Raw genomic sequence first — 15,358 nt, forward strand, 5'->3', positions numbered from 1 at the left:
ACTATATTAGGCTACTGTTTTTTCTGTATTTTGATTAAATAAATGCAGGCTAGATGAGCATAAGACTTCTTGCAAAAACAAAAAATACCCCCACAATATCATTCAATTACCAAAGAGCCTTAGAGATCTTCTATAAAAAGCGCAGAAAACTTAAGTGCTCACAGATTGGGTGTGGCCTTTCCCATTAAGATAAAAATTTCAATAAATTGTAAATAATCTTTTTCTGGGTTGTGCCGTTTCATTTTTCAAGCTGAAAATGAACACAAAAGAAAACATGAACAATCCTGTCTAAAATTATAAAATTAAGGTTTCTGTTTGTGACTGCAGTTCAAGGTACGTGCTGCAATAATCATGCCTTGAATCAGTTGATGGTATGTCATATTTGTTTTTCTCAAAATGTCCATTTCTATCCACAAAACTTGCCAGAAGTCATGGTTTAAGGGGTTATTTTTAAAAAAAAATCTTCTAGGGTGCATGCCCCCGGACCCCACCCCACGCGGCTTGGTAACAACCTCGGGCACATAACAGCACCGCTGCTGGAAAAATTTCTAGGGGAAACACTGCATAGGCGGATGCATTATGGAGGATCTGGATTTTGACGAAGTTATGGTAGAAACGGATGTCCGTGGCTACCTTTATGAGCCACAGTATAGTGACGAGCAGCTGAGTGCTATGGAGGAACCGGAGGCGGCTGAAGCTGCTGCCACCACAGCCGATGCAGACGATCTGCCTGCCGCGGACGAGGAGCCCGCAATGGCTCGAGCTGGGGCAGATTGGTGGTGCCTGTGCTCTCACTGTGCGCCAATGGACACAGAACAAGAGTCTGTCTGCTGCCGAGAATTCCAGCGGTGCTACGAAATCGGAGGATGACACGGACGTGTGTGTTGTTGCTTACCCGAGTTTCGCACCCCATATGGATAGTGGCGTCCTGGAGACCTACTTTAGAATACCTAAGGTCAACTGGCAACGTCAGCCAAAGCCTACAGGGTCAAATGGTCGTCTTTCTGTAAAGTAAGTTTATTTTCATTTTGTTAACACACTAACGTGGCAGGTTCATTGCACAAATATCTGCAGTTAAGCTAGCTACTGTAGTGGGAGTGGTCTGCGGTTAGTTTTGTTTGATTCACTTCCGTCTAAATGATAGTTTGTTATTAAATTAGGGGCTGCTGAGACGACACCGTTCTCTCTAAACAGACTTTAAACTGAACCTGTGATAGACGCTGATGACGTTCACATGCGCATTAAGAATTGATTCTATAGTTATGTGCGTTTAAATATATGTGCGCAGGTTTGTAATTCCTTACAAACCATGCCTAAACAAACTACTTGTCTTGTCTATAAATTTTGATGCAGAATTTTATTTTATCTTATCACTTCGGGTAGGTACGCGAACCAAAAATTCCACAACGCTTTATCTGTAGAGTGGTATATGGATCCTCGATAGGGAGAGGCTAGTTGGCATTTCAGCACTGCATTGTCATCGGGTCCAGGTGAAAGTCCTTCGTCAGATCTGGAAACGGCCTGGATCCGGCAGGCTGCGGGAAAACCTCGGGATAAACAAAGACACTAAAATTAGCGTAGATGCCATTCTTCTTATGATGTAACGAGTACATCAGGATTTAAGGGAAGTGTTCCCAGTTCCGGCTGACCTAATCTAAGCAGCCTATTATTGAATTATATAAGTCTATAGAGTGTTATGTGAATGCTAGTTCAAAGAGATGTGTTTTTAGTCTAGCTTTGAACTGACAGACTGTGTCTGCTTCCCGGACAATGTTAGGAAGATTGTTCCAAAGTTTTGGTGCTAAATAGGAAAAGGATCTACCGCCAGCAGTCGATTGAGATATTCTAGGTATTATCAACTGGCCAGAACTTTGAGATCGCAATAGACGTGAAGGACTATAATGCGTTAAGAGCTCGCTCAAGTACTGGGGAGCTAAACCATTTAGTGCTTTGTAAGTAATCAGCAATATTTTAAAATTTATACAATGTTTAATAGGGAGCCAATGCAGTGTTGACAGAACAGGGCTAATATGGTCGTACTTCCTGGTTCTGGTAAGAACTCTAGCGGCTGCGTTTTGAACTAGCTGTAGTTTATTAAGCGTGCAGGGCAACCACCCAGTAGAGCATTACAATAATCTAGCCTTGATGTCATGAACGCATGAACTAGCTGTTCCGCTTTTGTCAATGAGAGCATATGACGTAATTTATATATATTTTTAAGATGGAAAAATGCGGTTTTACAGACACTAGACACGTGACTTTCAAATGAAAGATTGGTATCAAAGAGCACCCCCAGGTTCCTAACTGACAACGAAGACTTAACAGAGCAGCCATCAAGTGTTAAACAGTATTCTAGGTTATAACGTGTGGAAGTTTTTTGTCCAATAATTAGAATCTCTGTTTTTTCAGAATTTAGTAGTAGGAAATTACTAGTCATCCAATTTTTTATATCAACTATGCATTCCGATAATTTTGTGAATTGGTGAGTTTCGTTAGGTTTGGAAGAAATATAGAGCTGAGTATCATCAGCATAACAGTGAAAGCTAATTCCATGTTTCCTAATGATATCTCCTAAAGGTAGCATGTACAGAGTGAAAAGCAGTGGTCCGAGAACTGAGTCTTGTGGTACGCCATACTGAACTTGTGATCGATAAGACATCTCTTCATTTACTGCTACAAAATGATAGCGGTCAGATAAATATGATTTAAACCATGCTAATGCAATTCCCCTAATGCCAACATAGTTTTTTAGTCTATTTAAGAGAATGTTGTGGTCAATGGTGTCAAATGCAGCACTAAGATCAAGTAACACTAATAGAGAGATACAACCACGATCGGATGATAAGAGCAAATCATTTGTGAATCTAATGAGAGCTGTCTCAGTGCTATGGTGCGGTCTAAATCCTGACTGGAAATCCTCGCAGATATCATTTCCTTCAAGAAAGGAACACAGTTGTGAGGATACTGCTTTTTCTAAGATCTTTGATAGTGGTTTACAAGTGGTTTAATCATAGCCAGCTTAAAGGTTTTTGGTACGTATCCTAGAGACAAAGACGAATAAATGATGTTAAGAAGAGGATCTATGACTTCTGGAAACATCTCTTTCAATAGTTTAGTCGGTATAGGGTCTAACATACATGTTGTCGATTTAGATGAATTAACGAGTTTGCAAAATTCTTCCTCTCCTATGGCAATGAATGAATCAAATTTTACCTCAGGGGGACTATAATGCACTCCCTGATGCGTCCCTAATATTATCAATCTTATAAGTGAAGAAGTTCATAAAGTCATTACTGTTGTGTTTGAGAGGTTCTCTCGTACTGCGTAAAATCTTACGCTGGGGGAAAACCTCTTTTCCACGAGATATTGAAGCCAAAAATTATCCTTAATTTTGAATTAATGTAAAACGCATTGCAGCAGCAATGCAGACATAGGCGGGACGGCTTGCGTGCCTATTGGCTGCCCTGCGGCAACTGCAGCAGCCTATCGAGAGAGGCCCCATGTGACGTCAGATCCAATGGGGGTGCTTCGCGCCCTCTGCGTCACGTCCCGCCGAAACGGGCGTGGTCTGGGCCTACAAATATAGCTCGATGGCTGATATAATCTGATTTTCATCTCTTCAACGAAGCTCACGCATCGTTGGATCCAGAGTGAGAAGCCGCGCCGTAGAGAAAAAGCCTTCAGCGGGACGAGCCTCTGTACCTGAAGCCGCTGGCCTTCATCTCGCCGCCTTCAGTCGCCGTACCTGCTCTGCTTTCCGGCGCCTATATCCTTTAAAAACTCTGCTGAGTGTGTGTTCGCCGTTGCGACTCACACTCTTTCTCTCTCTAAAAGAGCTAGCGTCTTTTTAAAGATGCCTTCCTGTGGCTCGTGCCGAGCCCCACTCAGCGACGGGGACCACCATGTAATCTGCGTTTCCTGCCTGGGTGAAGACCATGCAGCTCTCGCCAATGGCGGCTGCCATCATTGCGAGCTTCTGCCCATGGCGACTCTGAGGACTCGCCTGCCATCCTTCGCCGAGCCTGCACTAGTACCAGCTGTAGTGCCGCGCCGTAAAAAGCGCCGCACACAGCGAGTTCCCGAGTCTTCTCCATCCCGAAGGGACCGGCGCACAACAGACTGGATGGATGCTTCCTGAAAAAGGGCCGCGCTCCACCGCCGTCCAGGCCTGCGCCTTTTGTTCCTGAACTTCACGAAGAAGTCGCAAAGTCCTGGAGCGCCCCATTCTCCGCCAGAGTGCGCACCTCTGTCTCCCCAGTATTCTCCAAAGTGGACGGTGCTAAAGAAGGAGGATATCTCTCTCTTCCCCCAGTGGAAGCAGCTGTTGCAGCCCACCTTTGCCTGCCCTCAGCTGGACGCCGAGCAAAGACAGCGCCGCCTTCTAAAGCTTGCCACGCCACCTCCGCTATGCACGGTCGCGCTTACGCTGCTGCTGGGGAAGCTGTATCGGCACTGCACTCCATGGCCATTCTTCAAATCTTCCAAGCCGACCTCCTCCGCAAAATGGATGAGGAAGGACCGGAAGCTATCACTATTAAGGATCTGAGAAGCACTATGGACCTCGCCCTTCGCGCCGCAAAACCCGCTGCACAGACCATGGGGCGGTGGACGGTCTCTCTCACCGTTGCTGAGAGACACCTTTGGTTGACCTTGTCAGAGATGCCGGACTCGGAGCGCTCTGTGTTCCTCGACCCGCCCGTCTCCCCAACGGGCCTATTCGGATCTGCCGTCAAAGATCTCGCGGACAGATTCGCAGAGGCCCATAAAACGTCACAGGCTATGAAGCACTTCCTCCCGAAGCGCTCTAGCTCCGCTGCAGGTCGCTCGAAACAGCTGTCTGCACGAAGCACTCAGCCACAGCCTACGCCCGCACCCGCTTCACAGCGCTGCGAGGCCCGGGACCAGAGACCACGCTCTCGCTCTGCTAGCCGCCACCCCCCTCCGTGCGGGCCCCGGTCAAGGATTGAAGTCAAGCCCGAGGCCTCAAAGCCTTCCTAGCACTGCTAGGAAAACGACGGTGTTTAAGTCCCGCTGCGGCCGGACTCCCACCGAAACTTCCCGCTCATCCATTTCCAGAAAATGTGACTGTTCTAGCATATTTTGCAGCCAACAAGCCAGTTTAAGATAAATATCAGAAAGAGTGTATTTTCTGGTATTCCGGCCACAGCCAATGGTGTTATGAGTGTAATAAAAATGCCCACGAATCAGTGTTCATTACTGCACACAAGCACAGCCCGCAACAGTGCAGGGCTCGCACAAATAAAATCGACTCATGTCGATTGTGCATTAACCGTAGTGAAAGTGCCCACAACCCAGTGCCAACAAACACTACACTATGCATGTCCTGCGGTTTCTGTAAAATAGAAACCAACACACATTCAGTCAGCTAAGGCAAACAGTGTTTTGAGCGTAGTAAATGTGCCCGCTGTCACGCGCCCACACTCACTCACAGACATGTTAAAACCCACGGGTTTCACCCCGCTCATTTCCTCTTCGCAAACTGCCATAGAGAAATCGAGCACGTCCAGACCGCCCGCTGTGATCAGCGCGCCCCCCGCCTCAGATGCTGCAAGCGCAGGGTTGACTTTACAGCACACCGCGGCTCTCCGGCCGCCACTCAGTTGCGGCCAGAGCCCAGATCTCCTTTTACCCCTAGCCATTCATGCAAATGCATGGGCAAAACTCCCCGGGGTATCAGAGTGGGTGCTGAACACTATAAAGAGAGTCTATTCTCTACAGTTCGCTCGACGCCCCTGCCGTTACACGGCGCGGGTCGAAACTACGGTGAAAAGCGAAGTAGCTTATCTACTTTGAGCCGAGATAGCGAAACTATTGAGCAAAGGGGCCATAGAGCCTTTATCTCAAGCTCAGAGCGAAGGGGGTCTATACAGCAGATACTTTCTGGTACCGAAAAAAGACGGGGGTTTCAGACCCATTCTAGATCTGAGACAGCTGAACAAAGTGCTTGTGAAACGCCAGTTCAGAATGCTCACGACCAGGAAAATCCTTGCGCAGATTTACCAAGGGGACTGGTTTCTGTCAATAGATCTGAAAGACGCGTATTGTCAAATACAAATAGCGTCACATCACAGGCGATTCTTGAGATTCGCCTTCGAGGGCCAGGCATATCAATACACAGTCCTGCCGTTCGGCCTGTCCCTGGCACCCCGTACATTTACGATGTGCATAGACGCGGCTCTCGCGTCCCTGAAACTTCGGGGCATGCGAGTATTGAACTACTTGGATGATTGGCTGATTCTAGCTCGATCACACTCAGAGCTCATAGAACACAGGACCATATTACTTGAACACCTCAAGAATCTAGGTCTCACAGTCAATTGGGCGAAAAGTTCGCTGTCTCCCTGTCAGAGAATATCTTTTCTGGGCACAGAACTGGACTCACTGGACGCCTGTCGCCGGAGCGCAGAGTGAACATTCAGCGCGCCGCGAAATCCTTCCGCTGCGGCACTATAGTCCCGCTCAAAAGGTTTCAGAAAGTGCTGGGTCTCATGGCCTCAGCATCTTCAGTACTCCAGCTGGGTCTGCTTCGGATGGCTGCAGTTGAGGCTAAAAGCGCGAGTACCGCCTCGGGCGTGGGCCTCTAGTCTGTTTCGCCTCAAGGTCAATCAGAAATGCGTCCTAGCCCTGAAACCGTGGAAAGCAACCGACTGGTATCAGTCGGGTGTAAATCTGGGAACTCCCTCGAGCGTAAAAGTGGTGTCCACGGACGCCTCCCCCTCGGGATGGGGAGCGCTGCTAGAAGGGCAGACCGTTCTTTGACCAGTGGTCAGAACGAGAGAAGCTCCTACAGATAAACTGTCTGGAAATGATGGCAGTGGACAACACGCTGAAGCGTTTTTGTCCCTGGATAAAGGGTCACCACGTCTTGGTCCGTTCGGACAACATATCAGTGGTGGCCTATATAAATTGCCTGGGTGGCATCAGGTCTCGAAACCTTCACAGGCTGACGGAACGCCTCCTGATCTGGGCTCAGCACAATCTGCCTCACTAAGAGCAGCACACGTGCCTGGTCACCTCAATCTGGGACCAGACAGACTGCCCAGAAACAATATTCCAGCAGGGGAATGGTCTCTGCATCCGCAGATGGTCCTGCTGCTGTGGGAGACATTCGGCAGAGCGCAGGTAGACCTGTTCACGTACCAAGAAAACGCTCATTGTCCGAAGTTTTTCTCCAAGAGCAAAGATGTGCTGGCCCACGTCTGGCCCCGCTGCCTGCTCTATGCTTTTCCCCCCGTCTCGCTCCTGCCTCAGGTGTTGGACCGAATTAGGGAAACGGATGCTCAGTGCTGCTTTTGGCTCCGATCTGGAAAAACAAGGCCTGGTTTCCAGTTCTTATGCAGCTGACCAGCACTGCCCCATGGCCGATACCGTTGAGGATAGACCTCTTCTCCCAGGCCAAGGGCTCGATTTGGCATCCTCGCCCGGAGCTGTGGTCCCTACATGCATGGGCCATCAACGGGCAGCCGTTAACCTCTCGGAGGGAGTGTTAAACACGATCACGCAGGCTAAAGCACCGTCTACTAGGCGACTCTACGCCTCAAAATGGTCTGAGTACTCTGGCTGGTGCGAAGCTCAATGCTTTTCGCCCCCAGACTGTGGAGTCATGGAAGTAGTCTCCTTCCTTCAAGAGCTATTGGATAAGGGCAGAACCCCATCCACGCTCAAGGTTTATGTGGCGGCCATGGCAGCGTTTACTAAACCGGCCACTGGCCTGTCACTGGGGAAGGACGATCTGGTCATCCGCTTCCTTAAAGGAGCTAAGAGGCTAAACCCTCCCAGACCCCCTTCAGTCCCCATATGGGACCTTTCTGCGGTGTTGGAAGCCATGAAAGGTGCCCCGTTCGAGCCAATCCATCTGTCAGACATGAAACATTTGTTGTTCAAGACAGCGTTTCTGGTGGCTCTCGTTTCAGTGAAGCGCGTAGGGGATTTACATGCGCTCTCAGTAAGCACAACGTGTATGCAGTTTGGGCCAAATGACTCGAAAGTCATACTCAAACCCAGGCACAGATACGTGCCTAAGTCCCTCAATACACCATTCAGGGCTCAGGTTTTCTCTCTGTCTGCCTTGTCGGTGTACAACGAGGAAGAGGATGCAGGCTTCCTTTGCCCTGTCGGGGCATTAAGAGCTTATGTGTCCCGCTCGTCTGTTTTCAGACAGACTGAGCAGCTCTTCGTTTCATTCAGCGGACGTGCCAAAGGGCTGGCCGCTTTGAAACAAAGCCAGGTGGATTGTTGATGCCATAGCGTTGGCTTACACTTCCAAGGGCCTGCTGTTCCCTTTGGGTATCAGAGCGCACTCCACTAGAGGCATGGCCTCATCGTGGGCATGATCTAGCGGGGTTACCTTGCAGGATATATGTATGGCAGCTGGCTGGGCCTCGCCGTCGACATTTATAAGGTTTTATAACCTAGAGATTCCCGCCTTACAGGCTAAACTTTTGTCGGTCTAAAAATTAGTACTGTCTGCCCCGTTGTTTCGGCTCAGAATACTGAAACTGCTTGAGCATCGCTCGCTGATCGATAAAATTACCCCAGGGGCATTTTAATAAGACCCATACTTTTAGTCAAGTCAAGTCACCTTTATTTATATAGCGCTTTTACAATACAAATTGTTTCAAAGCAGCTTTACAGAGATAACAGGAAAGTAAAGTTGTAATAGTATTGTTAAATTCAAAATTAAATGTTAAATGTCCCTAGCTAAGCAAGCCAAAAGCCAATGGCGAATGAAGGCGAAAAAAAAAAAGGCGACAGTGGCAAGGAACCAAAACTCCATCAGGTGACAGAATGGAGAAAAAAACCTTGGGAGAACCCAGGCTCAGTCGTGGGGCCAGTCCTCCTTTGGCCAACAAACCAACAGTGTATGATTATGATTTAGGTGGCATAATAGGTCAGAAGTCAGATTGGATAGGAACTTTCGCAATATCTATCCAGTTCATCTGGTTAGGGGTCGGAGTCATCACGCCAGTATGGAGATGAGTTTGTTGAGGTGTCCATGAGGCCTTCACAGTGTTGATGAGGCTGGCACTTCAGGGATGCGTTGTCGTCGTTTCCATGAACCCAGAACCCCCTGAATGGCCCTCATCTCCTCCTTTTTCCCTTTTTAAACGCCCTCCTCTTGGCATTCAAGATTTCCTTGATGTCCCTTGTTACCCATGGTTTATTGTTTGGGTAACAATGTACAGTTTTTGCTGGTACAATGCAGTCTACACAGAAGTTTATGTAGTCAGTGATACACTCAGTAAGCCCATCTATATCCTCAGTGGCTCACAGAGTGCACCCTAGTCTGTCACCTCAAAACATCCCTGAAGTGTCTCATAGGCCTCCTCTGACCATCTACTCAACATCCTTGTGGACACCGGCTGCCTTTTCACCAGAGGCACATAACAAGGATTAATATAAACTAAGTTATGGTCAGACCTGCCCGGGGGGGGGGGAGGGAGGAAGAGCTGTATGCCTCCTTAACGTTAGCATACAGCAAGTCCAAGGTTCTCTCTTCTCTAGTATGGCATCTTACATACTGAGTAAAATTTGTTAGCGTGGTGTTCATATTAACATGGTTGAAGTCACCGGAGATCACTATGAGGGCACTCGGGTGTTGAGTCTGGAGTTCAGCTATGGCGGAGTAGATAACGTTACACGCTGACGTCGGGTTTGCCGATGGCGGAATGTAAACAACTACGGCGATGGCATGTGAAATTTCTCGTGGCAAATAGTATGGCCGAAGTCCCACAGAAAGTAGTTCAGTGTCCGGGCCACATATACGCTGTTTAACCGTAATGTGACCAGGATTACACCATCTGTTGTTAACAAGAACGGCAAGACCCCCACCTTTGCACTTACCGCTCTCAGTGCCGTCCCTGTCCGCTTGAACAATCTGAAATCCGTCGATGTAGATGTTGTGATCAGCAATATCCCAGTGCAGCCAAGTTTCCTGTGAAGCACATTAAACTACACTCCCGAAACTCCCTCTGACTCCGGGCTAACGCTGTTAGTTCGTTCATCTTATTCGCCAATGATTTTCACATTGCCCATGATGAGAGAGGGGAGACACGGTTTAAATCTCATTCTCCTAAGTCTCTGTTGTCTGGATCCCCTCTTCCCTCGCCATTTCGTTCCTCCTCTGCAACCTCTGTGTGTCTTCTTCCAGATCTCTCTGGGGATGTCTGTGGGCATAGGCGCCGCGGTTGACTTCAGCGCGATCAGCTGTATGCGATTGTAAACAAGGCGGCAATGAAGTTGCTGCACACCAATTCTGTGGTTTTCCAACACTCTCTCACATTGCATGATGAGAGAAAGTCAAGTTTAAATTACTTGTAGACCGCAAATCGCACATGAAATTTTAAAAGAAAGTTAAGAGTTAATAATAAGGCAACGAACAACTGGGCAACTGCGACAGGCTGCATGCACGCTGGTGCATGCGCACATGAGGATAGAGCGATCAGGATAGAGGGATCAGCGATCCCTGATGCACACCAGTAATGCACACCTAATGCACACCCAGTTGCACACCTAATGCACACCCACCCACGGCCTAATTTTACTCAGTTCAGGCCGAATACAATTTTCACCCTGACTTTGTGGAACACTGTTGATATAATTAGGTCCTTGAGGATGCTACTTGTGGAGAATGACGCTTCTAGCCTCACTTCTCAGACTCTCTGTGAGTCCCTGGTGATTATGCACTATATGTGCCCCGGGCACCTGCCCTTGAGACTTTGGTGTGGATCCCAGCACGCACTGCGTTTTGCATAGTGTTCTCTATTACGCTGTACGAGAGAACCTCTCGTAAGAGAACGTACTCGGTTACTAACGTATCCTCGGTTCTCTCTAGAAGAGGGAACGAGTACTGCGTATCTTTGCCGTGCCTTCAACACGCTGGTTCGCTTCAGCGATGAAAACCAGATTATATCAGCCATCGAGCTATATTTATAGGCCCAGACCACGTCCGTTTCGACGGGACGTGACGCGACGCAGAAGGCACGAAGCGCCCCCATTGGATCTGACGTCACATGGGGCCTATGCGTCACGTGACTATGCGCAGTTGCGCACGAATTGTCTATGCACTCGCGAGGTGACTAGATTATGCGCATGACTTAAACGCTGGCAGACATAGCAGCAGTTGTTGGCACGTATATTGATCATGAAATCAGAATTTTCTTGTCTTGAATTATTCATTCATATTCATTCATTCATTTATGTCACTTGTTTAAGTCATCTAAAAAAAATAAATAATTAAACTCGATTGGGGGGCCCCCTGGTGGCCAGGGTTATACCTCGGGCCGGCCCTGTTTCTCAGGTCAAACCAGATTATCATTATCAATGGGTTGAAATATAGATTTTTTTGATTAATCTTCATTTAGAGTTATCCTGATATCAATTCTTTAAAAATAAATTCTGATGGATCATTTACTAAATCTGTCACAGCAGTAATTGAATCGACAAGTTACTTTCAGTGATGGAATACTTTGATAAAATACATTTAATAGACAAATGTTTTGATGTTTTACAAAACTACTATTAAGTATGACATATCCGAACTATTCATATCCGAATTGAATCGAATTGAGAACTTGTGAGTCAGAATCCAATTGAATCAGGAATCCAGTAGCAATAGCAGGCAATATGGGCAAATTGTGGCTTATTGTTAGAGGAAGAGGAACAGACTTTGAGGTTTCAGAGAAGAGTGAGGGGTTAAATGTTCTTGTCATTGCAGGAATAACACAACACAGGAGATCCTCCCATGGCACACTGCTCACTGACTGATATCAGCTTCTAATATCATGCATAACCTGTAGTCTTGTGAAGAGTGTGTGTGTGTTGCATAAAACCAAAAATCTAATTAGGGACTGTTGATGAATCATGACCAATTAGTGCAACACAACGTTTCTCTTGATTAGTTAGTGATTTTGAATAATTTCTGGTTGACGTGTTCATTGTCTTTTGAGGGACAAAATAGTGAAAAAGTTTGGCCAAAAACATACTTTCTCTATGACACAAAGGGTTCTATTGTTGCTTGCGAATGTCGGTACTTAAACAAGATGCATTGTTTTTGATGTAGCTAGCTAGCTATAAACATTTACATTTTTACATTTACATTTATTCATTTAGCTGACGCTTTTATCCAAAGCGACTTACAATTGCTATATATGTCAGAGGTCGCACGCCTCTGGAGCAACTAGGGGTTAAGTGTCTTGCTCAGGGACACATTGGTGTCTCACAGTGGATTCGAACCCGGGTCTCTCACACCAAAGGCATGTGTCTTATCCACTGCGCCATCACCACACCCCGTGGCGTGGCATGACTAGCTTACAAACTAAAGCTGTGCAGTTTATTTGTTTGATATAGCGTCCCTTGTGTCAGTGCTGAGAATGCTGTAGCAATATGAAATATACATGAAACTGAGCTTTGCATCTAGTAGCATGCGTTTCACATACTCGTGTAAAGAACATCTTGTGCCTCAAACTGTTTTTCTACATCTGCTGCAAGGAAATTGCCCTGAATAAATCAATACTTTTGTTTGCTTGATTTATTGTTCCGCAGTTAAGTAGTTGAATGCAATTCTATGGGGTCAGTGTGGCACAATTCTGGGCAGAATTCTTACTACAGCACAAACACTGTTTAAGGATTTATAAGTGCGTAATTTATTACATTTTATTCATAGTTTCTAGTATAACGTTCCTGTTAGGTCACATCACAAGTGTACAGCTTCAGTGATTCCATCTCTTATCTGTTTGTCCACAGGCTTTGGATCAGGACAGAAACTCATTGCAGAAGGTTAAGAAGTCAGTCAAAGCCATTTATAACTCTGGCCAAGGTATGAACACAACCACGCACACACACAAATTCTGATTTTGTTAATGATTTAATACAAATAAACACACTAATTGAAATCATGGTGACTTATATTTTACAGGCAGTATCATGGATTATGCATGTACAGTATTTTTTGTGATTGTAGACAAATCTGTTAAAACAAATGGATAGATCACAGATAGCGTGATCAACAAGTTCCTGGCGGACACCACGCCAGCTAGTTTTATCCACCCCCACACACACCCACATACTTCTCTCGCACACACATACTGTTCTGAAACTTGCTGCGTTCAGGTGTGTATCTATACACGTATATCATGTGTATGTATCTCTCTCTCTCTCTCTCTCTCTCTCTCTCTCTCTCTCTCTCTCTCTCTCTCTCTCTCTCTCTCTCTCTCTCTCTCTCTTTCTCTCTTTCTCTCACACAAAAAATAAGTTATTCTATTTCAAATAAATGCTGCTATTTTTACTTTTTGTTCATCAAAGAATCCTGAATTTTTTTTATCATGGTTTCCACAAAAATATTTAGTAGCACAATTGTTTTCAACATTAATAAGAAATGTTTCTTGAGCACCAAATCAGTATATTAGAATAATTTCATTGCATTAAATATGCCTTTTAATGCACCTTATAATGCATTGTTTGGTCTCATGAATAATTTGTAATTACAGTTATAATACATTACAATACTTGTACATTTATTAAACACAACTTTATAAAGTATAATGCAATAAAACACATGACATTAATCCAATTTCAGATGTAACAAGGAATCTGTAAATATTAAAATGCATTTGAACTCTGGTTACAATTTATGAAAAGATATAATGCATTATAGAGAACATTATGAATACCTTTATAATGCATATTGCATAAAGGCTTTTAAATTAAAAAATCTTACTGATCCAAACTTTAAACGGTAGTGTATATTACAATGTATTAATTTAGATTGTTATAGCAAAATGCGATTTATTTGTCTGATTCATCTTGAAATACTTATGACAATGGAAAAGGCATATTTCATAGAATGACCCCCATGAAGAAACTTGATCTTGGTTACATAAGCAGATAAGTTGTTTCAGAGGTGCAGAAAGTTATTGCAGCTTAATGAAACCAAACATTCCTTGCATAAAAATGCACTGATAAATGATATCCATTAACACTAGGGAATTGTACCTAGGAATGAAATGATTTCATGCAGTCTTTAAGGAACCAGACAACATGCTACCAACACCTGAGGGAGGATGTGTACTTTTCAGATGCATGACATTCATAAACAATACAACATGATTGTGTTCATTTGTGCTCTTTTGTCAGATCACATTCAAAATGAGGAGATGTATGCCCAAGCGTTGGATAAGTTTGGCAGTAACTTCATCAGTCGGGATAATCCAGATCTGGGCACAGCCTTTGTTAAGTTCTCTACTCTGACTAAAGAGCTTTCCACCCTCCTCAAGAACCTGGTGAGTCTTCTATGTGAACAGATCTTTAAACCACAATGAATGGATATCCAAGACTCAATGCACTTACAAGTGGGTAGATTGTTTTGGTTTATGTTGAAGCCCAATATAGGGACAGATTTAAGGCTTTACAGAATACTAGATCCTTTTAGAGTGAATCAGACTCTGGGACAGTGTTAAAGAGCTTAAAGTGTGTGTCCTTCACAGGTTGTAGAGTTCTCTGCATTGGATTTCAGAGGCAGATGCGTTCAGAGATGTGTGAAATGTGTGAAAATTGTTTGTCTAGTGGATGTGTGAGTTAGAGGGGCTTTTGTAATCTATCCTGATCTCTCCTCCTGGCAGAAACGTGGAGATAGAGCCATACATTTCGAGTGTTGGAGTTGCAGTAGCTACAGCGCGTCTCCTTTTCACCCCTCACACGCACACAAACACACACATTCCTAAATCACTGTGTGAATGCTGGCGAGCTCTGCGGAAGGGAAGTCGTATCTGTGTGAGCGGAGGCTCAGTGTTCCAGCACTGCACAGCTGCTAGAAAAAGGATAAAGTTCATTATTTTCATTTTCATTTAACTTTTTATCAATGCTCCGTCTTAACATATATTTTCATTTTCAAAATACTTTACTTGTAGGGCTGCATGATTAATCGAAATTAAAACTGAAATTGCAATATGGCTTAGTGCGATTATTAAATCACAAAGGCTGTGATTTAATTCAATATATGCGCTGCGTGTTTCAGGGTGAAGCTCTGTGTTCTTTTACATGCGTAAAGCTCATGATCCAGTGTTTTCAGTGTTAGAAAATTAAGAAATTAAGACAACCATAAAAATTAGTACTGTAATTCTACAGTTGTTGTTAGTATAATTAAATACTACATATGAAATGTACAGTAAAATACTACAATATTAATATTTATTTTGTTTAATATTTTTATTTTGTATTAATAATAACTATTATTATTGTTAATATAATAATATTTTGTAGTCATATTGATTTATAATCCCATTTTTTTGTGGCCCTGCAAAAAAAAACACTGCAAGCCTGAACCTTTTTTTAAAATTGC

General features: G+C 44.8%; 1 protein-coding gene across 8 annotated transcripts in view; it reads left to right on the forward strand.

Moving 5' to 3' along the window:
- The window catches only part of asap1b (ArfGAP with SH3 domain, ankyrin repeat and PH domain 1b), a 131,619-nt gene that overhangs the window by 54,256 nt on the left and 62,005 nt on the right, over positions 1–15,358 (forward strand). For all 8 annotated transcript variants that reach the window (XM_077244343.1, XM_077244347.1, XM_077244340.1 and 5 more), the window contains exons 4-5: positions 12,766–12,838; positions 14,155–14,300. In XM_077244343.1, the coding sequence (XP_077100458.1) occupies positions 12,766–12,838; positions 14,155–14,300 (219 nt within the window). The remainder of the gene's footprint in view (positions 1–12,765; positions 12,839–14,154; positions 14,301–15,358) is intronic.

This window comes from Siphateles boraxobius, unplaced genomic scaffold, assembly GCF_051911475.1.
Source record: "Siphateles boraxobius isolate OS27281-9 unplaced genomic scaffold, OSU_SipBor_1 26, whole genome shotgun sequence".
NCBI lineage: Eukaryota > Metazoa > Chordata > Actinopteri > Cypriniformes > Leuciscidae > Siphateles > Siphateles boraxobius.